Raw genomic sequence first — 25,913 nt, forward strand, 5'->3', positions numbered from 1 at the left:
AAGGAAGAAGAAGGAAAAAAACGCTTGATGACAAAGCGGATGCGCTGCCCCGAAGGACTCGCCCTCGGAAGACTGTAAGCAAAACCTGAACGCATACCTTAACGCTGCGCTGGCCAAAAACGCTGGGATCGTGCACGCCGTGTTGCAGGGTGAAACACTGGAACTGGTTTGTTACTTCGTAGGGAAAAACCGAAAACGAAAACAATTGTGAAACAATAACCGATTCCGAGCCCTTGAAAGGCCGGCTTCGGTTGGTGTTGGTTAAAGAACAGGACACGGAATGCTGTTTTGCACACGTACGAGAAATATTACATTACCACACGAGCACACACACACACATGGGCACAGCTTTTTTTCCAGTGGCTAATTTGTACTGCTGCTGGATGGAAATTATTAAAAAAAAGCGTTGGTCTTTGTGTGAACAATCCCAATGTCCTTCAAAAAACGGTCCGCGCGTTTTGAGCACAAATGAATAAAACGCGGAAGGGAAGTTGCTTTATCGTGAAGGGATGGTGGAATAAAACCCGAAAACTGGAAGGACAGCCCATCCCCGCCGTACAAACACACACGCTATAATTAATGGTTGTTATGGTTCATAACGCATCCAGCGCCTACTGCTGCTGCTGCTGCTAATGCGTTCGGCCCTGGGTTGCAGCCTACTGAGGTGACAAGCATTTCCTTCCGCATATGCTGTGCCGCTTGGTGTGTTTCCCATTTGGGGACTGGCATCTCGCGATTAACAGACAAAAAAAAACAAAAACGGAAAAGGTAGCCAGGGGGACGAAGCCCCGTATACGCGTAAAAAGAAAATTTATTGATAGGAAATATTGGTTTTTCCTCCCAAAGCACGGCAAAGCGCGTGAGGCATCATTATTAGTCCGTCCGAGGTCGTAAAAAAAAGGAATGGAACGAAAAGGGCGAAAAAAAACTCTATTGGCTCGTGCTCTCGTCGTTGAAAAAAAAAAAAACACGGAGAGAATCGCTGATAACCCCTCACACATTGAGGGATTGCGAGGGGTAACAATCTTTTCCCCTCTACAGCACGCGATGCCCCGGCGCCGCGCTGATGCACTTGCGGCACAGCATCCTTGTCGGGAGGCGCACTGGCAAGGCAGTTTAGGTAAGGCAACACCTTATCCACGGGACGCACGGGTGTGGTAGGAACTTCCTTTACGGTAAGATAAATACCCTTCCGAAGGAAGGGATAAAGCACGCGGGCACGCGACGCGAACACAGAGCGAGAAGGAGAGTCTAACTCCCTTACTTTACATACAACATTGCATTAACATTAGCGCATCGAGAAACTCGCCGCGTTTCCCCCTCTTTCTTTTTCGTACGATCACGAATTTAAAGCGAAATTCCTTTCTAACGTTCGGATAAGGCCACGGAAGGCGAAAAAGGAAAAGCAAACAAAAGTGATGTATGTTTTTTGTTTAATTTAAAAAGTGTAATAAAAATAATAAAAAAAAACAGGGAAAATACATGGAAATTTTCAGCAGATTTTGTTCGCTTCGTACGCGCCCGGTTAGACTACTGTGAAGGCTATGTGTATAGGAGGTATAAAAAATAAGAGAAACAACTAAATTCTTCATAACACGTGGATAACAACCCGGACAAACAAAGAAAGACTGCTCCTCCTACTCCTTCCAGCACACGCTTTTCTCGCTCGCAGCTCGCAGCTGCCAAATGGTCCGCAAATTTAAGTACTAATAATGTTGTTTAACGCTATCATTCTACATTTCTCGTTCGATTTTATCGGATTTCACCGTAAGCCACATTGCTTCAAGGCCACTAAGAAGTGTTGTGTGCATCAGTTTCTTTCCTCGCTTTTCTTACTATTTCTCTCTCTGTCTCTCTAATGCAATATAGGAATCATTTGCCATCCGCTTCATTTACTATTCCTTTGTTTTTTCGTTCTTTAAGTAAAAATGGTTAAATGGTTACAAACAAAACCGTCCACTACTCGAACAATTCCTTTCCTTTCCTGTTGCTATCTTATCATTCTGCGCCCTTGAATACTTCTCTCCCTTCTTTGCCGGTACGCGAACGCAACTCCTAATTCTAATGGCACTTTTCTATTTTACATGGACAACAAAACACGCGCGCTGTTGAATGGTATGCTTTGCATTTTTCTCGTGCTTTTTCCCCTTTTTCAAACCAGCCTACACACGTCCGTTGTTTGCGAAATGTGTCACACATGCCACACACTCTGCTTTCCGCGAAGGCGACGACCGCGTTCTGTTTTTTTTTCTTTTTTGCTTTCTAAATTTTAAAATATATAAACCCTTGCAAAAAAAATCCCTATTTTCACACCTCTTTCTGCACTCTTTCCCCTTTATTTTTTTGTTGCGAATTTTCCGACACCAGCGCAGCACAGTGGCCGCGGTGCGCGCGTGTATGATTTTGGTGGGCCGCTGATAAACCGACCCCTTTTTTTAAAGTTCGATACTCTTTTTTTTAAACAATATTTGATCCCTTTTTTGCCGCGAAAAAACAACGATTTTTGCTTCATTTTACTCGCAATGGGTTGTGAAAGAAAAACGGCAAAATAATCACATCACGCTTTGCCTTCTTTTTTCCTCATTTTGTCCCGGGTTTAGTTCTCCGCTGTCGGTCCAGATCCAGGAGGCGTACTTGCTCCCTCATCCCATACATGTATATGAGCGTTCCCGTTTTGTACGCCCCCCGTTCCCCCATGTACTTTGTTCCCGTTTTGTAGCGCGCGTTTGTCACATTTGCACGCGATTTGCACGCGCGCACGGCGTATCTAAATAACTGTTAGCTTGCCATTTCCCCACCCGATTATTGGCCAGCAATCTGCAAAATAGAATGAAGCGATACAATGTAAGTGTGTGTGTGTGTGTGTGACAGGGACAAGAAGCACGCTGAAGCGCATACTTACAACCAACAAATTGCCACTCTTTGCCCTCGTAATGCTCGGCTGCGGGCCGGTCTGTATTTCGATGACGCCAGTCTTGCCTCTGACTAGGTTGTGGGACAGTCTGCGAAACAAAAAAAAAGGGGAAATTCACATTAATATTAGCGCGAACAAATGCTGCGCCTGATTGACAGAAGGGCAGAGAGTTCACACGTACGAGCCCGTATCGACGATGTTAATGATGCTGCGGTTCTTGGTCGCGTCCAGGATCCAGATGCAGCACTCGATGATGTCCGGCACGTCCAGTATCAGGTCGCCCTTGTCCTTCTTCAGCTCGAGCGGGATGCGTATCAGCATGATGCCGTCCCGCTCGTTCGTGATGCAAAAGTCCACCTTGTCCAGCGGGAGCCGATGCTTCTGCTTGTACGTTTTCCCGTCCAGCAGATAGACCGCCTTGTTGGACAGCAGGAAGAACCGTTCCCGTGGTTTGTAGCCGCGCCGATCGTACTTCACGACCGGGGTGGAGTACTGCCAAAGCGGTTGGGGGCAAAGGAAAAGCGAATTTTAAATTTTAATAAATGAACGTTCCCATTTTAGGTGGCAGCAAACACAACTCACATGCAGCTTTTCACCGTTCATCTGCGTGACGGTAAAGTTGGAGATTTGGGTCGCGTGCTGCTTCGCGATGCGATCGTCCACAAACCACGGCCCGACGCTTTCCGGGTAGTTGCGCTTGCTGTTCTTGAACACCGCCTCGGACAGGACCTTCAGGTCGAGCTGGCGCTTCCTTTCCGCGTTCAGCGCCACCCGGTAGCACCGGGCAAGGTGCAGCTTGTGCATCTGGCGCAACAGTATCGATGCGTCCTGGCAGTGCTTCGGTGCGGCTATCCAGGTGTGGTTCATGAACGAGGTCGGCAAGCTTTTCGCCAGCTTCAGCAGCCAGTGGCGCTTGGTCAGCTGGATGAACGACCGGTTGCACTCGTTCGGTTCGTCGTGCCGCGTGATGAAGCCCTTGATGAAGAACCGTATCTTGGCCGCCGCGTCGCGTCGCCGCTTCAGCGTCTGCACTGCCAGATAGCGCCGGATGTACGTCTGCCCCACGATAATCTTGCGCCGAATCTCGAGGTACGCCTTGCGCTGCCGGCGTCCCTTCCAGCGGGCCTGTATGATCGAGGCCAGATAGTGTTTGCGCGCCTGGAACGCATCCTCCGTGTCGAACAGCGTCTTCGGGAAGCGGATGAAAATCTTCGTCTTGCCCATGCGATAGTCGTCCTTGCCGTAGCCCAGCTCGTTCGCCAGTATCTGCACGCCGTCCTGGGCCGGGCCGTGATAGTGGGGCCACGTCTGCCGGCTCAGGCACTTGTACCGCTGCAGGAACAGCTCGTACGTGCGGCGGTACGCGAACCCGGCCCGCCGCACGCGCAGATTCTCCATCAGCCCCAGATACTTCACCTGGTGCCGCACCAGCTCCACATCGAACTGGCCGTGCGTTTGCAGATCGTTCGGCTTGATGCACCGGATGTAGGACGGCTCCTTGCACATCAGTATGTCCATCAGGTTGTTGAGCGAGTTCTTGAACTGCGTCACGGCCGTCTCCGGGCGCCGCTTGCTGCCGATGTCGGCCGCCGGGAAGCAGCTGCGTATGATGCCGTTGCTGCACTCCGCCATCGTTTCCTTCAGGTCGCGGAACAGCAGATCGTTGTTCTTGTCCAGAAAGCCGTGCACACTGTACGTCACGTCGCCGGCATAGTGCACCAGCCGGAACTCGTCCCGGCCCATCGTCTTCTGCACCGTCGTCGAGGCGCGGCTGTGACAGATGTAGTGCGGATGCGAACCCAGGTTGTCGTTCATCTTCGCCAGGAAGCTCAGATCGGTCGGATCGCCCGGCCGCAGACACTCCTCGTCCATCAGCGCCACGATGCCCTTGTGCTTTTCCTCGATCAGGTTGCAGATCACCTTGTTGTCGAAGTACTCCACCGGCACCCACTCGATGCCCTCGCGCAGGTACTCCTCCTGCTCCTGCTTCAGCGTCAGCTCGATGAACAGCTGCTGCAGCTTCTCGTTGCAGAAGTTGATGCAGAACTGTTCGAAGCTGTTCTTCTTGAATATCTCAAAGCCGTAAATGTCCAGTATGCCCATCACGCTGTTCTTCTTCGGCAGGTCGGCCGCGTGCAGCGAGGTGTTGATGCGTGACACCAGCCAGGTGAAGAGCCGATCGTACACCGCCTTCGCCAGTGCGTCGCGCGCGTAGATGGCAAGGTCGCGGTTCAGCGGGCTCGTCACTATCTCGCCCCGTGCCTCGATCGTACGGTGCGTGAAGGCGCTCGTTAGTTGCTCTTCGTTGCATCCCAAAAGCTAAAACCAAAACGTTGGAAATTAGTACCTAAGAGATATGTGGCTAGACATCTTCGAAGAAGGGGTCATACCTTTGCAATCGCTGTGACCGATTCCGGCTTCAGGATTTTCGCCTTGCCTTCCTCCTCCGTGAAGCCAACGTTGCCCATATGAAGGACGGCGGCCACAATATCCAGAATCTGCCGTTGCTCCTGATCCGGAATTTCAATAACCGTCATCGCTTTCTGGACCATGCGGAAGTTGTCCGCGTCGCGGATGTTCGGGACATTTCCATTAGCCTGTTGGAAGGTTACGAAATTATTAAAAAAGCAGGTCTTGGTCATTTCAAATCTAAGTCTTTACTTAGTACTGCACTTCATGAATCTTTCGATGCGATTCATTCGTATTATTAGACTCTTGAATTGATTCTCTAAATATTCATGAATCTCCATGAATAAATCTCTGAAGATAAATGATTCATAAATCTCTGAAGATTGGTGAATCTCCAAACATTCATGAACCTCAAAAGATCCAATGATCTCCAGTAATTCATAACTATTCAAGAGATTCATGATTCGCCATATATTAATGAACCTTCAGAGAATCATCCTCAGAGATTTATAAATGTTCTTCGAATTCAAAAATTCGTAAATCTTCGGAGATTCAGTAATCTCAAACTTCGAGGTTCAGATTCACTCAATCAGTTCAAAAATTCATTCCAATTCATGAATCTGAATCAGAGCTACCCATCCCTAGTCCTTACCCCATCACTCAGATAGTAGAACGTATCCAGATTCCTCTTCAGGTGCAGCTCCCGCAACAGATTGTCATCCGCACCGGCCAGCAGCTGGTAGAAGATGTGAAAGTTTCTCTCCCCACCGCTCTGATGGATGACGCGCGATTTCTCCAGCAAATAGTTCAGAATGTTGCCGCCCTCCGGGACGCCGGCAAAATCGAACTGCACATCCATGTACTTCCCAAATCGGGACGAGTTGTCATTCCGGTTCGTCTTTGCATTCCCGAACGCCTCCAGCACCGGGTTGCTCTGCAGCAGCTTATCCTTCACGCCCTCCACATTTTGCGTGTGGCCGGTGGCCGCCGCTATAAACTGTAGCACCTTCTTCGACGCTTCCGTCTTGCCCGAACCACTTTCGCCCGAGATTAAAATACACTGGCCGCGGTTCTCCTCCGTCAACGAGCGGTACGCATTGTCACTTAGCGCAAAGCTGGTAGGAAGTAGAAGTACGAAAGAATAAGAAGAGATCGCGGCACCGCTTGTGAGTTTATTTTTGCAGTTAAATAACCTTCAAGGGAAGGAACGCGCCCGACGCCATGCCGTCTCGCGGGGAGAGAGCGCTAGAGAATATGGGTTTTTTTTTGGGTTCGTTGACACTTACACATGTGGCGGGGCCTCGAAAAAGTGTCGCTTCCGGTACTCTTTGACGTCACTCTCGGTGTAGATTGGGAGCTCCTTGTACGGGTTTACCGAGATCAGGACATGGCCAATGTAGGTCTGTAGAAAAGCGAAAAAAAAGACGCATTAGCAGTGATACGAGATACGAGACATATGGGACAGACAGTCAGAGGCAACCCTTCAAACAATGTATTGTAAAGTAATTTGATCGGTTGGCTTTTTGGCCGGACTGAACGCTAATGTCGGAGGGTCGTCGTACCATTTCCCAATTTCCAGGTTTGCAACCCCAATCGCCGACCGTACACAGTAGCTAAAGGATTAAAGTATCATGTTTCGATCATAATTCGCTTGTCGTTCATACTCCCCCCGCTCCATCCAGGTCAGTTCGATGCATACAGTCCAACGTAACGTCCGGAAGGAAATCGATACCAGTGGACGAGCTCCGAGACGGCAGCGAGCGTATGATTTATGATGGTGTCACCCGTCCCGAACTCGGATTATCACAGGGGAGAAAGCATTCTTGTGGCCTTAAAACACTCACATAGATAAGATTCTCCTGGAAGCGCTTGCGCAGGTTATCGATGAACGCGTCCTCGCTTTGATAGTCCTCCAGTAGCACCTGATCCTGCAGGCCTACCCGATCGCGATCGTGTAGTCCGCGCTCCATTTCGGTTGCTTTCCACCGTCCGCAGTTTAGTGTTCTAGAATGAAACGAAAAATAAAACAAAGCCAATCAGTGAGTGGGACACTCCTTACTTTGAAAGCCTTATCATATCTAAAAGGGGGTTTTAGCTTTGATATGGAAACAATCACTCGGATCTCGATTACCACTAATAAACCAATATAAGACTTTGGAAGCGTGATCTGACATTCCTCGCACTTCCAATCGATGCCATAGTCAGCGCCGATCCTGGACCGATTATGTCACCAAATTGACTTTTTGATTGTCACCCAGCGGCGGTCAGTCTTTATCAGTCCAAGCTTCTCAATTGCTCATTTCACAAGTGTGTGAAGTCCGCCACTTCGGTGGTGTTTGTCAAACCTGATCACGCGCAGCTCTTATCAGCGCGCTTGTTGAAGGTGTTGAAAAAGCACTTGAAGACGTTTGATTATTTGCTATAGATATCGCAACGGAGACGTTGCTTTGCTCTAGTTGAAAGCATTGCCATCTATTTCAAAATAGGCAATGTAGGTCCAAACTAGGACAACCTTCCAACAGTTTTTTTTGTTAACAATTTCATGCAATTTTTTAATGGGACCTACTAGCATTACCTTATTACTACTTTCCTTTCGCCAACGAGCAGTCATTGTCCAAAAAGGTTTAATAATTCTAATGGACGATGTTGTAAATAATCTCTCCGGGGTGTAGTTCAGCATAATTATACACTATTATGGTGATGGTATGACCCGCGGTTGGGTTTGTCCCACAACCACACTTGTATGGGCAATAAATCTTAACCAGACATTCCACCAGACGGGGTTTTTATTGTAGTCACGTTAGGTCCAGTGCATAATTATTCAGCTTTTTGACGTTTTCCGTTTTTGTGTGAATCCACAGCCGTAATCACGAGCTTAATAGACGTAATCCCTTTTAAAAGAGACACACCTAGCTGCAATATCCCCGTTGGTGTAATTACACCTGGTCACAGTCATTTTTCATACCCAAACAAAACGCACGCTATTATGGCTGTTACGCAGACACTGTAAGTTAGAGAGGTAAAGTGCACAGATCATCTTACTCCATTTCTCTGCACTGCTTTTTGATTGATCACCGTGTGGCCCCCGTTGAGGATGAATAAATTTATGATCACAGCACGGCATTTGCCACTACACGCTGATTTGATTTAATACGAAAATTATCCTCACAGTAGCATCGTTCACCGAACAAGGTTTTTTTACAGCACAAGCACACGTTAGACGAGCAACGTCCAGTCAGATCGGCTACCGATCGGCTGTGTGGATGAGCAAGTCAATTTGTGAATCTTTAATGTGTGTGAAAAAAGATCACAACCAAAAGAAGAAGTGAGACAGCAATGCATTTAGTGCTGCTGTGGTAAAGTGTATCAGTGCGCTGTTTACTATTTACTATGCGAACGGCAAATCGTAAACATGGAAGGTTCAATACAGGGTTGAGCAACCTATCCACGTATCTCGAAGATCCGCGTAAGTCGAATTTCACGTTTTTCAGCTAAAATACATTTGTTTGTTTTTTTTTACTGTTTTCTTTTACTAAACTCCATTTTTCCTCCAGCTATTTCATGAAGAAAGATAGTTAACTTTTACAAGGTGTTTTTTCCAGTTCAACATCTTCTTCTTCTTTGACACAACAACCGTTGTCGGCCCACCGACCTGTACCCACTAGTGAAGTGAGATTGGCTTTCAGTGATTTATTGTTACCATAGCAGGATAGTCAGTCCTACGTATGGGGGCATGGTCTATTCTGGACTTGAACCTATGACGGGCATGTTGTTACGTCGTACGAGTTGTCGTGTTTGTCGTGGTTTTGTCAACGACCATACCATGTTGAAAACACCGGTTCTCGTCCAGTTTAACATCATAAGCAAAACAATATAATCCCATAAATACATTTCAATAATAACATTTAAAAAAAAATACTAAATTGTTCGATGAATAAGTGAACTAAAATAAATAAAATACTATTTTCATTGCATGTGTCTTATTGATATGTTTTCGATAAATTAATATGTTCTAGCTCTAACATACCGGTACTAAAATGGTAAAAATTATTCAACTATAATTTATGTAACGAAACTAAACTAGCCAATTGAAGGCATTAGAACACAATATAGACTGTAATATTTTATATATCGCAGGGGAGCACAGCGAACTCGATGCCTGGATCAGGTGAAGCGAAAGACCTGTCGCAGATCGGGTGTCTTGGGAGGCAGGTAGCCAGGCACCGAGCATCCTGGAGAACTGTTGTCGACCGGACCAAGTCACATCGACGTGCTCTATCGTGCTCTCGCAAGCCAACAAGAGAGATAGAGACTGTAATATTTTACGTTTCAACCATTTTTCAAGGAAGTAAGTCACAGTTTCATAATACGTCCAAGCATTCAAATATCTAAAGATTTGCATTCCGTGTAAGAACCATCGATTTAATGTTTGACATAATTAAAAAAAAACTTCGTCTACCATGGGTTGCTCAACCCTGACTTTTTTGTTTTGTTTCGGAAAGGAAATGACACAGAGATGTTGAAACCTTATTGCACACGATAGGATTGTAGTTAACGAGGGCATCCTAATTGGTAAGTTATACGATAGAAAGTAAAAAAGGGACACACATCAGAAGATCAGAAGATCATCAGAATCTTTATACCGATTCCAAATGATCTCAATTACCAGGACGTACCCCAAAACGCTTACCTACTGAAGGTGTTAACCCGTAATGATTGATCATAAACTAACACCAACAAATTTGAGATAAAAACAGTACCCCTACACAAACTCCAACAAGCAAAGCGCTTGCATGATAAGAGGGCGCCCGTTTTTTCCCATAATTACCCACACGCTCACTCTATACTGGGGCAGCGCTGCATCATCCACCTGCAGCTGCACCATCGTCATCTCATCGCGTGATTTCGCGATGCGTAAAATGCATTTTATTTAACAGCTCGAGCCGCTCGTGTGGTGTTCGACAAACGAGGCGCATCTAATAGTTCCGGGAGGTGGTTTGTTGTTGGTGCTATTGAATCATTTCTCACCCTCCTCACGCGGTGAAGAAGACGAGGGGGAGACCGTAAACAACAGCGTTAAAGAAAAACGGTTCGACAAAATCTCCCCCGTCGTGATGGTTTTATGATCGGAGTAGTGATGCACACTTGCTTGGTTGGGAAGAGATAAGCGCTGACCCACCCGGTGCATTTCCCTTTCGTGGGCAATGAAACGCGTCCCTTGGCCAGGGAAAGGTAGATACAAATTACACCCTTTAGAGTTAATCGACCAGCAATGGAATTAGCAGCTGACAGCGAGAAGAGTGAGAGTTGACAAGGGACTGAACACTGCACCCAATAACTCTTATCCTGTACGGAGTGGCGTACCATTTCCCAAGTGGAAGTTAGATCGTCGCAGAAATTAGATCACTTCCTTCCTTCGTTTGTCGTGATTTACACGCACCGATAAGAAGGCAACGTGACACGATTGTCACGTTGACTTTTTTTTTTGTCAATTAGGAAGAGGATGGACTCTTGTCCGGGGTAGGAGGCACCATCCAACACTTGTCTGGGCTGTTTGTCCTCCGCCAATTGCAGACCGTTCAAAGTTTTACTGTCTCATCATACTTCATACATTTAGTTTGTCATTAGATATCAAGATTGCCTCCAATTCCAGCTGTTTTGATTGGGTACTGTACTCCACCGAGGCAACATCATATGTATCACGCATGTACACCCGAAGGCGTACGCGAACGGAGCGTGCGCACGGGGGTTTTATGGTCATAAATAATTGTTTTACGATCGCATCGTTTGCCCCGACAGGAAAAGTATTATTGAACCCTTGTGGATGGGGCAGAGGGAGAAGGTTAAGGAGTTCGAAAGACGATGGTGATGACACACACACACACACTGCACCGGTCGTCCACGATCGTATAAACCTCCGACGAAGGCAATCAGGCTTTGAAGTGAAGCATCCACCAGAACCATCTGAGGTTGCGGACGGACCTTGAGAGGTCCGTTGCTCCTCACCGTGACTGTGACCAGCAGCAGTTTTACAATTCCCTTCAAACGAAAGTGTAATAATAAATAGGAAGGAATGTAATGGTGTGATATTGGTCGCAAAACAAAAATAATTGCCACGGTGCCAGGGACAAAAAAGCTATAGCTTGGAGCATATTATACGCTTTTTTGTGTGCGCGTGTTTCGCGAAATGTATAAATTAAAAACATTTTCCCAAAACAACCCCGAAGATCTTCAATTGGAGAAATTCCCATATATCAGCACCAACTCCAATTCGGAAGATGACAATCGGAGGGGCATTAATATTCCAAAAAAAAACAGCAATTTTCACCCAATCCGCATTTAATTGGCCTAGCTACCCGTGTCTTCTGTCCAAAACCACAGATGTATCGGGTTGTTTAACATCGTTAATCTAACTCTCCACTCCGCAAGATAAGAGACAACGTCCCTCTTGTATGTCGCTTGTAATGATAGCCTGCTAAACACACATTAACACTCCCCGCCAAAAAAAAACAACACACGATCGGAGGAGACGGACACACATTAAAGGCAGAAGGTTTGTGCAGTCTGGCGTTTCAAAATGTGCGGCCAAAATCAATCATTAGGATTAGTGAAACCGAACGTAGTAGCGGGAGAGTCTTGCGTCGTTCAAGAAGTGGCCGCAGCCCTATCGCACGCTCGATGCGGCGAATATGCACATATACGCCATGCCATACACACTTCATCGAAACGGTTGAGATAATTATCAGCGCGAAAGCCGATAGTAGCAACAACGGGGTTTTTCGCGATAACTGCAATCGAGGAGCGCATTGTATTAGGCGGGTGTTTGTGTATGTGTGCTTTCTGTTTCAAATATCCCCTCCGCCGCCACCTTTTGAGGTTATTTCAATGGGACTATCGTTAAACAAATCGCGAGAAAAAAGTCAGCACACGCGAGCAAGTACTTTCATAATCGGTGCATACAAGGTTACCACAGTGTGTGCGTGTGTGTGTTGTGACGCATGTACCAGTGCGGATACAGAGGGCGAGTGGGTGTTAATAAATCCCACCCCATCCCCTTCACTGGTTAATGTTAATCTAACAGGTCTTAGCCACGCTCCACAGAGGGATTCTTTTGACACGGAAACTACCGGGAGTTACACCTTGCCAACTTCAACGACTGGACCTTGCCACTGGCTGGATGATGTCAGTGATGTCAGATGGGGAAGATAGATGGCAGTTTTAAGGGTATTACTTTTCACCACCACCACCTGCACCACACACACCGAGGCGCTGCATGGCAGGATTCGCTCACTATCAAGTGACTCATCACATCAAGTCGTTACGAATGACCAATTCCAATATTAATATGCATATACATATATTGGAGCTTGGAAGTCATCGTTCACACCTTTCCTGCTTCCAGTTCATTCAAAGTCTAACCACACACACACACACACACCCCTTTTTGCTGTTTTTGCACCGTAAAGTCATCAACCAGTTCGATTGTTAGTCATCCACTTTTGCAGTAAGGTTGCTGACAACTATCCTTAGAAGGAGAGTGTCCTTCCGCGGTGTGACGGTTCAATATTTGATGCGTCATCTTTTGGATGGGAGTTCTGTGTGAGTTTTTTTGTATGGTTTGGTTCCCAACAGTTGTCTAAGGCAGTTTTTCAGGGAGGTTTGACGCAACTTTACGTGACGTTTGACGCTCCAAACGTTACAGTCTGTTTGTAGAATGTGTCATTGCAAGGTCTTATGAAGAATGCACTTTCAAGGAATATTTGTTCTTTTGTTTTTCTCATAACATCACAGTCACACATCACAACTCACCTTAACACTCACAAACACCAACACAGAATCAAATCTGTTCTGCAAGGATATTGCCTGGACGATGTATCTCCGTTTCCTTTTTAACGATAAAATCACTCTTCTCACACTACACCAGCAGCAGCATTCATGCCCCGTCAAAAGTCTAATTGGAGTACCAACAAAGAATGCAGAGCAACAATAACTGAACCGATGGTTTCGCCTGCCACTTATCGATTGATTCGACTATCTTCTGTTTCAACAGGAAAAGCGCCCCCACCAGCCGGCAATCACCGACCTGCAATCTTATCAGTGTGTCGAGCACTTTATCGCGAAGAAGCGGGACCGACCAACGACCAAACCCGTTCGTTTATTTAGTTTCGGAGGACGCAGGTTGATTTCGGTTATCGGAGACCTCCCGTGTGTCCCAAAAGTGTTGAGGCTCTTGGTGGTGTGGAGCTTCTTCTAGCTCTGCAGTAATGCATGCGTGTGTAGGTAAACACACTCAACTCAAGAGGGTGTTGTCTTGAAGCGAACGGGTAACGTTCCACGTCGTCGTCTTCGATTGGAGATGCTGTGCACTAGAGAGAACACAGTGTCGGTTGCATCGAATGCAGTTTTGAAATCGATCACATCCTCTGATCGATGATAAAGATAGGCTGAAGTCTCTGCGTTTCAACATCAGGGGGGAAAAAGCTTCCGGCCTATTGTTTTGTTGTGCCAGCTACAGCTTTTTATGTGTGTATTTTCCATGTCAACATAACATTCCAGCGTGGCTTGTCCCGGCTGTTGGTGCTGATGTTGAATGTCATAAAGTAGCTATCAGCGGTGCGATATCTGCCCAACCTGCTGGAAGCTATCTTATTATTGTTCCGCACAATGCTAGTACACCGCCATAAAAGCGTTCCTCAAAACAAACTCCAGGGGAACTATTTTGATGCCAGTCTGTTGTGTGCCTTAGGAAATTGTCATAAAACTCACATATGCCTCCCGTTCCGCTTCCCTGGCAAGGAACCTGGAGTGCTCGAGGTCACCTTCCATCGAGTCATATGTCTGTCAGGAATGCAAACATGTTATCGCACACAGCTTGCCAGCTGCCCGCGCCCACGTTCCGGAACACCCTTCGCTCGAGACCCGGTAAAGATCTCCAAATATGTCGACAATTTCGTGCGTTATTTTCTCTTTCCTCTATGACGTGAAAATTCACAGTACGCATGATACCGGACGGATGGACGGAAAAGCGCAAGTATCAACCGTAATTAAACGAGGGCCGTGCGTGTGTGTTTGTGTTTGAGTGAGGAAATGAAACTGAAACAACCCGCCGATGGTGGTGTGTTGCGTGTTCGTGCGCGCGTACTGTGCGTGCTAAATTAAGTTTATTTCCCCCCTCGCTTATGTCCACGCCACACACGGCGTACAGATGGTTGGCAGGTTTTGTCCGTTTTTCCAGACGCGCAGACAGGCGAAAGGAAATAAACAAATACACGCGCTCGGTGTCCGCCACATTTTCGATGAGCCGTGGGGAGATGGAAATTAAAATTCATCCCATTCTCGATTCAAATGCGATCGGACGATCGTGTCCACATGTTTGCAAACTTCACCACTCCTGCTTCCGATTGCGATTTGTTTATTTTGATTTTCAATTTTTATGGCGTTAAATTTATGGCATGTTTTGCATTGGTTGGGAAGCGAAACAAAGTCATTTTGCGGACGAGGAAGTTAACGGGGTAGTGTAGCATTGGTGATTGGATGATCGCTTGTTGATCGCGTATCTTATATTGATTGATGTTAGTGTGTAAAGTATTACAAGGTTAATTTTGTATTAAAAAAAAACTAACCATTTGAGAGTTTCAAACATATAAAATGATCCAGTTTGTCGCTAAAGCCAGTGGTTAGCAACCTTTTCATTTTAATTTCATTTTTAAGTTAACAGGGATTTTATTCTGTGTAATATTTTTTTAAACGGGTAATTGGCCATTGAAGCGAAATGTTTATTTACAAAACTCAATATCTCTTTCCGCATTTTTTTCCGACCTTTTTTAGAAGTATCAAAACATACATTCACACGGAAGTGATATTAAAGGGCCAAACAACAATGTTTATGGTTGAGCAATCGTATGTTGAAACTGAAGGCCATCTTCAATTAAAACCATCTTTAAGAAGTGTTCCATTTGATTGATTCAATATATTAGTTCATTTTTGTCGCCCCCCATTTTTGTCGCCCCTAGACGCCCCAAAACAAAACAATTCATTGACTTTTAAGAATAATCCATTAATAATAGATATTTTTTTATAAAGAAAATTGAATTAAACCTATGTGACAACAAATAAATCTTGATTTTGAAAAAAAAACTCACTAAATAACATCTTCTTAATAAGCAATAGACTTGAACTGGGAATCACAACATAAAATATTTCCATTCACTGACCTAAGCGATCAATTGTTGATCGTATATTTTCCTAATGTCAAATACACTCAAGACAAAAAATGTATGACCCTAGGCTATGACACCGATTTTTCGTTGGGGTTGTTGTAAAAAATAGATATTTGTTTAACGCTTACCTTTTTGAACAGATAAAAAAAACCAAGCAACGAAACGTCCATCAACAGCGTTCCACAGGCAATGTGCGTGCGCGCTTCTACAAAGATAGCCCCAGTAGGAAATGGGACGTGTCGATATTTTTGTAAACACGTTTTGACAGCCAATGGACGATCGTTGAACGCCGCCAACAAAAAAAAAGGTAGGACACGACTCACACAAAAAATAACGCACCAATTACCAAACAAACAAATACACACACAGCCATTTTTCAAAAACCCATCTCTCTCCCTTTTTGGTGGCAGGAAATTTAACGTTTTAATTAGTGAAAACGTAAGGTATTAGTAGCGGCGTAAGGAGAGGAAAGCGTTGACACAATCGCAGCTACTTTTTTTATAGTGAAAACAATGCACTTTGAGAGGCATCAACGTGAACGGCTGCTACACAAACTGGTGGGATCTGTTCTGTTAGGGAACTGTCTACACATCGAGTGCAAGTGTGTATTAATGAGTGTGCCGAAAACTATCTAACCATTAACCTATAAACTGAAACGTTCCCAGAAGCTGACCGCCAGCCAGCAAACCAGGGCGTATCAGGCGCATGAGGGAATCACGTTAAAGCGCACCGGGTATTTAACCTTAATGAAAGCAACCCAGCAGCCAGGGTCCCTAATGAGGGGTGAATCTTTGATGAAGAAGAGTAGCGGACCCGGAAGAAATAAAAGGGCTACCCTGTGTATCAAATTGAGCAATTCTACCGAGTTGATAGTCACTCACTCTGGTTGCCAAGTTCCCAGGAGCTACTCCGACTCTACTGACAAAACGGATGACAGCTTCCTCTTTCGTTGCCATCAAGTGTCATCACCCTTTTACCTTCTCTGCAGCTTCAAAGATAGACGAGATGAGTTATAGCGCGTATTCTTCCCGTCTTTTCCGGTTCCAAAAACTCGAGAAGAATCTGGAGGGCCTGCCGGGATCCAATGACACTCCTCCCTCTTGTTTGCATCCCACACGCACAAGCACAAACGCAAGCCAAACCCCAACGCACGAGCCAAAACGTTCTCCCCGAATGGATGCGCTTTCTAAAAATACTTCCTTCACTGCAAGACACACGCGTGCGTTGGTGGCGGTTTGGCTAGAAGTTGCTACTACTTTGCGTAAAAACCCTGCTGTGACTCTCTCGTGCACGTGCTGGCTGTGTCGCGGTGCGGTCCATTTGCGGACAGCTCTAAAATTATTTCCCAACAACGCGAGAACGCGGTAGCTGTCAAGCGATGGGTCGAGACTCTCCACCACTCCAAACCATGATGCGGCCATCGCTCGTCAATGTCGGTTCGGCAAGATGTAGTGATACTATTTTACGGAATCAAATGATCTTCATCCCCTCATTCGGTGTTTGCCTTCAACTCGATCGAAGCGATCGGGTTGTGCTGAAGGTTGCAAATCTCTCAGCGTATTTCTGTCACTGCAATAAAACCCAACCGAGAGGACTGGACATCTTTCCAGGGCCTGTCAAAAATAGAACCTCGCCGGCGAAAGATCGGCACCAAAACAGCACCGACGCTGATCTCGAGGAGAGACCTTCGAACCGTCGTTGGACGGTCATTGGTACGAGCAATCACAACAGCAAGCTCAAACATTCAGAGCACGGCACAACGGAACCCGACTAATTGCAGGACCGGGATGCGATAAATCAACGCAAGGGGGTTTTCAAGAACGGACCACGATCGTACTGACACAGGTCAGTTCCCGGACGACGACGACGACGACGACGTCGAGTGTCGAAGAGAATTCTTCGACTTCACTTGAACCCTTCAAGCGGAAACACACTTAACCGCCACATACCGGAATATCGGGCTGAAATTGAGATGGTTTTTATGGCTGACAGGTTAAGTTCGCCCGCCATCGGAATGATAAATGCAATCTTCATTGCCCAATGGACTGTGTGCTCTTCTCGCTTGAGGTAGGTTACCGGTATTTGCAGCGAAAGCGTGAGGATAAATCGAACCGGACAGGTGTTAATTTAAAGCTATTTAACCAGCAATTCATTAGGCGCAGCACACTTCTCCCCTGTCATGGTTGATCATGTTGCGTGATGTTGAGGTTTCAGAAGAAAAAAGATCACTCAATCGTTCAGTTTAGGGTTAATATTTTAAACACCGCAACGAAGCAACACACAGCGCAACTCGTGGCTAACACATTCTGCGAAAAAATACACCTAATCTTCCACCATTACGAACAGTAGTAGTTGCTTCAAATGTCACGCCACGTCGCATTTTAGCTGCATCATTATTTAGCAAAACCAACCCAGCAGCGCAAAACGTTTAGTTTCTTCACCCTTTTGCTAGCGCTGGAACAAACGCTGGCGAGACAAAACACAGAGAGCCGGGCGACGGAGGGATGTTGTTTTAATGCTTGCCCAACCAAAAAACCGATTTCGTCCGGCCCGTTTTGAGATTTCTTACGGTGGAAACGATGGCGGCGGCGGCGGCGACGACGAAGACGACGGATGCGTGCAAATGGCCCAAAAAAAAAGAGGACCATCGCAAATGACTCAACTACAGCCGCTCCTTCCCTTCTTGCGAGCTGGCTGACGTAATTCTGATGTGTATCGCAGCGCGCACGTGGACATTAGGACATTAGGTTCAGTTTCAAAGCTCTCATAGCCCTGCTGCCCTAATTTAGTTTTGCAACGGTGTATTAAGTACGAAGCGCGGTAATAGCTAAAGCGGCAAACGGGGTGGAAAGCACGTAACCAAAGATAGGAGGAGGCAACCACTGCCCGTTGTATTATTAACCCTCGCAGCAAAGCGAAATGTGCAACCAATTATTCTTACCAAGGTTCCATATAAATGTCATAGTCCCTTGCACTCAAAAACGGGGCACCACACAACAGCTCAAACTTTCTGCTTCAGATGCGTTTGCGTCGTACCCTCCATTTTGAGGTAGGGATTAGATCATAATTCAAGACGAAGATCAACCCCTCGATCGGCCCTAATCTGTTCTGAGTATGGTAAGGCCCAACCAAAACAAACCCCCTTATGGAAACCTCCCACATCGTGTGCTCGGTGTGCACATTTGCATATAATGGATAAATGGCTTACCTTTTCCAAACCGATTATGGAATAAAATAATCGTTTGGAAGCTTACTTCACATGTGTGCTGGCGATAAATTATACACACTTAACGATGTAAGTGCACCCAATCCCAGTGTTTGACAGAGAGATGCAAACATCACGCGCACAGGGAAATGAAGATGACTTACAATCTGCGTGTGCCTACACCCCGGCAAACGGAGCAGAAGTTAAAGATCACTTACGCCACGATAAGCGAGTACTTCACAGATCGTACTTCATAGGCTGGAGTAAGAGCATTCTGGAGCTTTGTTCCGGAACGAGCGTATTCGCTGGAACTGCTGGAAAGCGCTTTTGTCTGTTGTCATTTCCGTTTGGGATCACCTTACTTCCTTTTACAAGCCCACAAGTTTCGGGAAGCAGTTCAAGTTCAGCAACTTCTGGAAAGAAACAGCCTGAGGGTAATTTGACGCCTCGCGCACGATGGAGCCACTGAATACTCGTTTTTCAGCAGAAAAGAACACATGCTTTAGTGGTGGTGAACAGCGGCGGCGCTTAAGTATCTATTCCTCCAGGCAAAACGACACACACTACCCATGTTTTGCGATCCAATTTGCCTCCATTTCCATCCAGGTTGCGGAAGGTGTACTAGCAAACCCAAGATATCATCATACAACACGGATGAGATGCACTCCAAAAGGCACAAAGAAAATGGCAAAGCACCACTGCTCTATATTTATGAAGTATGTCTGGAGGCTCGTGCTTCGTTCAAGGTGTCTCACTATTCGAACCTCGCGGTATAAATTATGACGGTGAAGCAACTGGCATGATCCAGTAACACACACACGAACTGATTTGTCGTGCTTTTTGTTTTTGTGTCTACCATGGGGAATAGCGGAGAGACACGTCCATCGTCACGTTCACCATGTCTACGGGCGTGAACTAATGACAATGTTTTCATGTTTATCTGATTTTTGTTTACTTTACTTTTTGTCTGGAGTTTCTCTGGCTGACCTTACGAGCACTAACTGCCAGCGGGTACACGCTGCTGCCGATGCTTGTTCGGGAAGCGTGAACTACAATGTATCGCTTTTGTGACCTGGTACGCCGTCCTCCCGACTTGTACGACGCGAAACACGACTGTCACGAAATTGGACGCCTGCTGTACAGCAGATGACTTCCAGAAGCTTCACTAATACACAGCGATTAATATTGCAAACTAATCTACACACTCATCCCGGAGAAGCAGGAAGAAGGCATCTGCCAGTCCGGTGTTTGGCATGATGAATTTTGATGACTCACAATGTTAAGTGACATCAACTGACATGTTTCGAAAAATCTAACAGATGCCTTGTTTCTGCGGCACTGTGGATTGATTGCTTTTACCAACAAATGATCCCGTGAAGCTGGATCGGGCTGAAGATCGGGCAACACAGCGACAGCCTGAAAACAGGTTTAGGAGATTAACGGACGCATGATGTATCGATACCATCGTCTCCGTTTAGTGACTCATGAAGCCAGTGGTGTGTCGTTAGCGACCCGTTTGCTGATGCATAATTTACAAAACGGAGTTAAGCTCAACCGAGCCAAACAGCCTACAGAGCAGCAGCAGCAGCGGTAGTAGCAATAATAGTTTGCTCATCAGGCTTTAACCGAAAATGAATCATTGGGAAGATCAACAAAATGCATGTGACAATGTTGTTGTTAGCACGTAGCAGGGTTGCGTTGCTGTGGGCCATCTCTTCCCATTCGGAACCCTTCGACTGTATTTGGGTCAACACGATCAGGTCCGATCGATGTTTGCTGTACCGAGAGACGCAGACGCGATCCATTGCAGTTGTCCAAACAATGGTGGAGACAGAGAAGAGATTGTGTGTGTTGATGATTTATTGTTACAGAAAGGTGTCGAACAAAACACCGGGCGAGCATCACAAGCTGTGGGGGCTTTCAGTGTGCTGCTGTGAATGTAAATAAGATGGCGACCGGGGCTGATCAGCAGGATAGCGCGCGTGCGGGCTACTGACACACTGTGCACATAGCGTACTGGAGAGGAATAATTTATCATAGCTGGGCAGGGGAAGAAGGCCTGTTGAAAGATCGCTTTTGATCGCTTTTGTTGTGAGTGTTTATTGTTTTGACGATGCCCCCCCGCCCCAGATCACTCTATGCGTGCGCGTCCATAAGCAGCGCACAATGATTGAGTTAACGAGTTTCGAGTGAGGGACGTGTGCATCGACGGAGCTAATGGCTGCAGAGTAACGTCTCACTGTCTCCGTCTGTGCAGAGATGTCGAGCTTTAGTGATCGTGAATCAATCAAACACTTCAGAGAGTAAAGCCACCACGCCATCAACACGATCACGGAACAAAACTGATGGGCAATTAGTTACGTCTAGTTGCTTATCGATCGATGTATCGGCGATCTGCAAGATTGCAACACGACGACCGTGATGCAAAATCAACGTATCATTGCAAAAACAGAAAAAGACCCTCTCTCTCTGTTGGGGCTCTTCACTCGACAGAACGAGGTCACTCGGGGAAGCAACAAGCAGACCACTCCCTTGTTACTTAGTCGTTCCACGTACGCCCTTTACGTTCGGAGGGGTCAGTTTCAATATAGGCTTCTCGGTTTATAGTCCGCACATCCGCGCATAGTACGCTGTTTGTTTATCAAACAAGCTGCTGACAAGAAGAGAAAAAGCTACACAAAGTACTTGAGAAGGATCCTGCCGATGGATTATTCTAATGAGTGTGGCGAAGAAAGTCAACGTCGAGGTAAGTGAAAGCCACACTAAAAACGTGCTTGTTGCTCGTGCTGCATACAGATGCTTTCGGGCAACGAATTTTCTGCACAAACTGGAACGACGACATGGAGGGCATTTTCATTTTTCTCCAGATCCGTGGTTCCACCATGCCGTTGTTTTATTTCTTTTCTTTTTGTTGGTCCTCTTTAAGGTACGGGCCTGATCTGACACCATGACGCAGACGCCATGCGCGTGTGCAGTCTGGTGCGAAAGAGTACTCTGTCATCTGAAAAGTTGACGTTGACGCGGAATTTTAAGTGCGCCCGCGATGAAATCGGGTGAAAGTGACCGGGCAGGCGCGGCCGTCTTTGGCCGATCTGACCACCGAGGGTCACACAGATTTTAAATTCAACATTGTCAATTCGACAATGGAGGGTTTTTTTGTTGTTGTTGTTTTGCTCTCAAGTGCACTCGTCTGGTTTGGTAAAAACTGGAGCAGAGAAGTCGGGGCCCAGAGAAGGATTAGCAAACAGAAAGTTTGCGCAAAGCATCAGCTTGGAAGAAGTCACAGGCGATGAGTGTGTGTGTGTATGTTTGAGCAAAATATTGATTTAAGCGAAGCGTTGGTGCATTACTTCGCAGACTTCAGTCGGTGCCTTTTGGCCATCATTTCTGTGCCTTTATGTTAGCAAAATAACACAAAAAAGCGTTTAGTTTGTGATTGAGATCTCACACTTTGAAGACGACCGAAACTGTGGCCATTGCAATTGCCATGCAATTACGAGCTTCCCCGGCCGAATGTTAACCCCGCCAAACTAAAGGTTTAGTAATAGCCATCGTTCCATTATTAACCCCAAAAAAACCCAAACCGTTACGCAAATCTGGCAAACTGTGCGCTGCAGTAAAAAAAACACTCCCCGATGGCCATTTCGGTACTCGCTGCTGGAAGTTGCAGTAACCAACGCAGCCGGCTCCAAGCTGGCGCACCCTTTTTCATTTTTGCACAAAACTCTTGTACAGTTTCTCAGCCTTCAAACACGACCCACCGTGTGCGAATCAAGAAGAAGGGTTGAAAAGAAATTAATCTTTTTCTCGTGGTCATCGCGTAAAGATTCTCCGGCAGTGTTTATGGCACCGGGAATAGCGCCAGCGTCGTGTACATATTAAATGGCATTCGGTGTGACGCCGATTGGCAAACTCAACTTCCGCCATTAGCGGTCAGGGAGGAAAGACTCAAGGTCGGTCAACGATGCTGTCCAACGGCAATAAATGGTGCGAGTTGCGGTGCCTTGGCAGTTTTGCTGTCACCGTCATCAACCGTGGACGATGATGATGATGATGGAGATGATTGTAGAACCCGCAGGCAAGTGAAGGAAATCCATAAAACCCTTGATTGGAACGGAGCCAAACGGACAAAGCCTTGGATGAAGATTGGAGCTTTGCTTTAGAACCTAAAATTTTGCTATCTTTGCTCAGTCCAACCATGTTTAAAACGCCTGGAGAACAAATTCCCAAACAGAAATTTGTAAAAATGTATCATTTTTGAGAGTAAAACTTGGCATCTTCGTATCTCCTTGAGCGTTAAAAAAAGGCGTCTTTCAGCATAGACACATGCGAAATCCAATAAAAAAATGGCTCGATTTGCAAAATGCATCTCTCTCTTCTTAAGGCACAACCAAGCAGACCCAACAGGCGCAAAAACCTTGGTCTCAGAAAACGAATCGAGGCAATGAGCGTACAAGTTGAATGGCAATAATGTAAAATACACGCACGTGAATGACTCATGACCAAACGAGACGAAATTGTACACTCCGCAAGCGTGGATAAATCCCAAACAACGCAACCACTCTACAGTGCACATCTTCAAAGATGGCCTTCGCAAATGGATGATTTGGTTGGCCTTTTCGTGGGGGTACACCTACCAGCCACGAGCCGAAAGATCGAGTTGAAGTAGACGCAGCAAGAAGTGCATGATCTGCAAGCCTATTCGTACGTTCTTGAACGGTGGTCCAACAAAGCAACAAAACAAGCGTCACACGCCAGATTTCAAGACCACCGTTTCTACCGTTTATTTTTCTGCTTTCGAACAAAAAAAAAAGACCTGGAAACCTTGAAAAGAAACGAAACCTCTGCGGCGGAAGATCATCTTTCTCGCACCACAGTCCGCGCGCACAGCATGACGTCGTCGGGCAGTAAGAAATCCATTTTTTTTTATTTAATATGCAAACGATTTGATGCGTTTATAATCGCACATCGGGCGCGCGTGCTTTCGATTTTTATTATTGCAATCCACTCACGGGGTGAAGATCAGTACATCTCGTGCCCACCCCCGGGGGGTGGTGATCAGCCCCATTTCACTTTCGGAAGATGCGATCGAAAAGTGCTCGAAATCAGCGGCTTAATTCTTCCAACCAGTTCCGAAACAAACACGACTGTTTCCTACCGGTTTTTTGTAGTTGGTTCCGTTTTATCGTTCATTTCAATCGGTCTGTGTCAATGTGGAGGATAACAAAAATACACCGAAACGCACTTTACTCCAACAGGGAACAGGGAACAGGGAACAGGGGAGAGTTGCAGTCATATCAAATAACTGCTTTGCTAAGGGCATTATGGACGGAAATAGTACGGCGCGACGCTATGGGAGGAATACAACATTTGCTGTCTCTCGGTGACTTATACCCCCACCGCGTTAGGCGTTCATTTATGCTTTTAGGGCAGATTTTGTAGCAGGGCGGCAACTTCGTTGTTTTTTTTTCAGTCCAAAAGGTGGGTCATTTGTATATGTCTCAATGTAGGCCACAGACAAGGTGGGACGACTTATCCAAGACGTTTTCAATAGTGGCCCTAGAAGCCCTAGATTAATTGTCTTGCAAGACGAGTGTGAGCGAGGGAGATTAGACACGTTATTAAAAGCATCCGAGGTAACTTCACGTTGTTGTGACCGATTTCGTTTCGAAGCTCGGCTTCTCACTCCTTTCAGTGACTTATTCCCAAAATGGATTACGTAAGCTTTTGTCCCGAACACACACAAAACAGCTGCGCTGCTCTGCTGTGTGCCGATTGATCGTTGCCCAATTTGCACCACATTCCATCGCAAACGTATTCCCATTGCCCCGTTTTACACCACACATGGCTCCTACACATTGTTCTCTCTACTCTTTTTCTTTCCCGATTTTTGGCTTCACATTCCCATCACACCACCAAAGGTACGCAGGTACACACAACAGGCGTTAGAAAAAGCTTCAATTAAATTTGGAATGTAATCTGAGCACACAAACGGTAGATTCGATCTAGCCGCCACCATCACCATCACCAGATCGAAGCTGATAAATGAAGAGGCTCTCCCGGGGAGGCTTTGCTGCGGGATGCTGGGATGCTCTTTTTCAAGTCGAAGATTCGATTAAGCACGATTTACTTTAGATCGCACAAATAATGAAGCGCATTTTAGGGGTTCAATTAAGATTAAGATTAAGAAGACTGCACCACACGCTAAAAGCTACTTTAAAAGCTGAAAGATTAAAGCAATTAGAAACCATCGAGATGATTTATATATATTGGAGTCATCACACAACATTGAAAATCGTTCACAGCAGATACACAGTAGAACTTCTCCTTATTCTTTTTGGTTAAATGAACTGCAAATACACTGGTATTACAACACACAAGATGACAGGAATTACTTGAATGTCAAAGCTCAGATGAAGCAACTCAGAAGTCTGAATGGGAATAGGACTTGTCCGCCCCTGCAAAAGCCAGCGCTTCTATCCACTAGACCACCGCACACTGCTCCAGCCACCGTCGATAAAACTCATATAATAAGAGCACAATTTGTCTTGTCAGGAGAGCTACAAATAGCTGCATGAACCCCCTTCTGGGAGTAACAGACTCGCCTAACACCAACCTGACTGATACGTTACGCAAACGTTTTTACAGGCACACGCACACATACACACCGGTAACACAATTAGAGGCGCAAAACCAGAAAGCACCTCGATTCCGATCCCGAACCTCTCCACAAAACGACATCTGCATCAGGGCAGTGGCTAGCAGCTTCCTCGCCCTGCAGCTCCTCCGGCAGGGTGCCAACTGGTGCCGGGTACGTAATAGCCGTACGAGAGTCCGATCATCTGCTACGAATCGGTCGGGCTTGGGCTTCGGCTACTGTCTTAGCAGCATTCGCTACATCTTTCGGTCAAAACCGACGCACAACAATTACTCTACTCTACTAACAGACTCACACACACACACACACACACACACACGTACAGACAAATTTCCTTCACGATCCGGGGCCAGAAGAGCCCAGTATCCCTTTTCTCCTCTTCCGAAAGGGTACAGAGGTACTGAGGGGAACAGAGTTCGCAAAAAAAAAAGAAATATTCGCGATGGTTCTTCAAAGAGCAGCAAAACACGTTTATGTGGTAGGTGCACTTCTGGAGGCACCAATACG

General features: G+C 46.2%; 3 protein-coding genes across 7 annotated transcripts in view; 1 reads left to right on the forward strand and 2 right to left on the reverse strand.

Annotated features, from left to right (window-relative positions):
- LOC1280917 (uncharacterized) overlaps positions 1 to 240 on the reverse strand; it is a 32,867-nt gene extending 32,627 nt beyond the window's left edge. Inside the window, exon 1 of the mRNA XM_061655834.1 lies at positions 98 to 240. The gene's annotated coding sequence lies outside the window, so the exon portion shown is untranslated. The remainder of the gene's footprint in view (positions 1 to 97) is intronic.
- Positions 241 to 1,416: 1,176 nt separating this feature from the next.
- The window catches only part of LOC1280916 (unconventional myosin IC), a 28,713-nt gene continuing 4,216 nt past the window's right edge, over positions 1,417 to 25,913 (reverse strand). For 2 of the 5 annotated variants that reach the window (XM_061655840.1, XM_061655841.1), the window contains exons 3-10: positions 7,168 to 7,327; positions 6,610 to 6,725; positions 5,976 to 6,438; positions 5,305 to 5,511; positions 3,497 to 5,233; positions 3,096 to 3,406; positions 2,903 to 3,002; positions 1,417 to 2,817 (exon numbers count right to left, since the gene is read on the reverse strand). In XM_061655840.1, coding sequence (XP_061511824.1) covers positions 2,803 to 2,817; positions 2,903 to 3,002; positions 3,096 to 3,406; positions 3,497 to 5,233; positions 5,305 to 5,511; positions 5,976 to 6,438; positions 6,610 to 6,725; positions 7,168 to 7,293 — 3,075 coding nt within the window. In that variant the 5' untranslated portion in view covers positions 7,294 to 7,327 and the 3' untranslated portion in view covers positions 1,417 to 2,802. Of the gene's footprint in view, positions 2,818 to 2,902; positions 3,003 to 3,095; positions 3,407 to 3,496; positions 5,234 to 5,304; positions 5,512 to 5,975; positions 6,439 to 6,609; positions 6,726 to 7,167; positions 7,328 to 8,365; positions 8,593 to 13,132; positions 13,352 to 25,913 lie in introns of those variants that run through there. The other 3 variants (XR_009765956.1, XM_552525.4, XM_061655838.1) reach the window with 3 other exon arrangements.
- Positions 9,832 to 25,913, forward strand: part of LOC133393011 (uncharacterized) — a 29,583-nt gene continuing 13,501 nt past the window's right edge. The window contains exon 1 of the mRNA XM_061655844.1: positions 9,832 to 9,895. The gene's annotated coding sequence lies outside the window, so the exon portion shown is untranslated. The remainder of the gene's footprint in view (positions 9,896 to 25,913) is intronic.

The sequence above is a fragment of the Anopheles gambiae genome, chromosome 3 (assembly GCF_943734735.2).
Source record: "Anopheles gambiae chromosome 3, idAnoGambNW_F1_1, whole genome shotgun sequence".
NCBI lineage: Eukaryota > Metazoa > Arthropoda > Insecta > Diptera > Culicidae > Anopheles > Anopheles gambiae.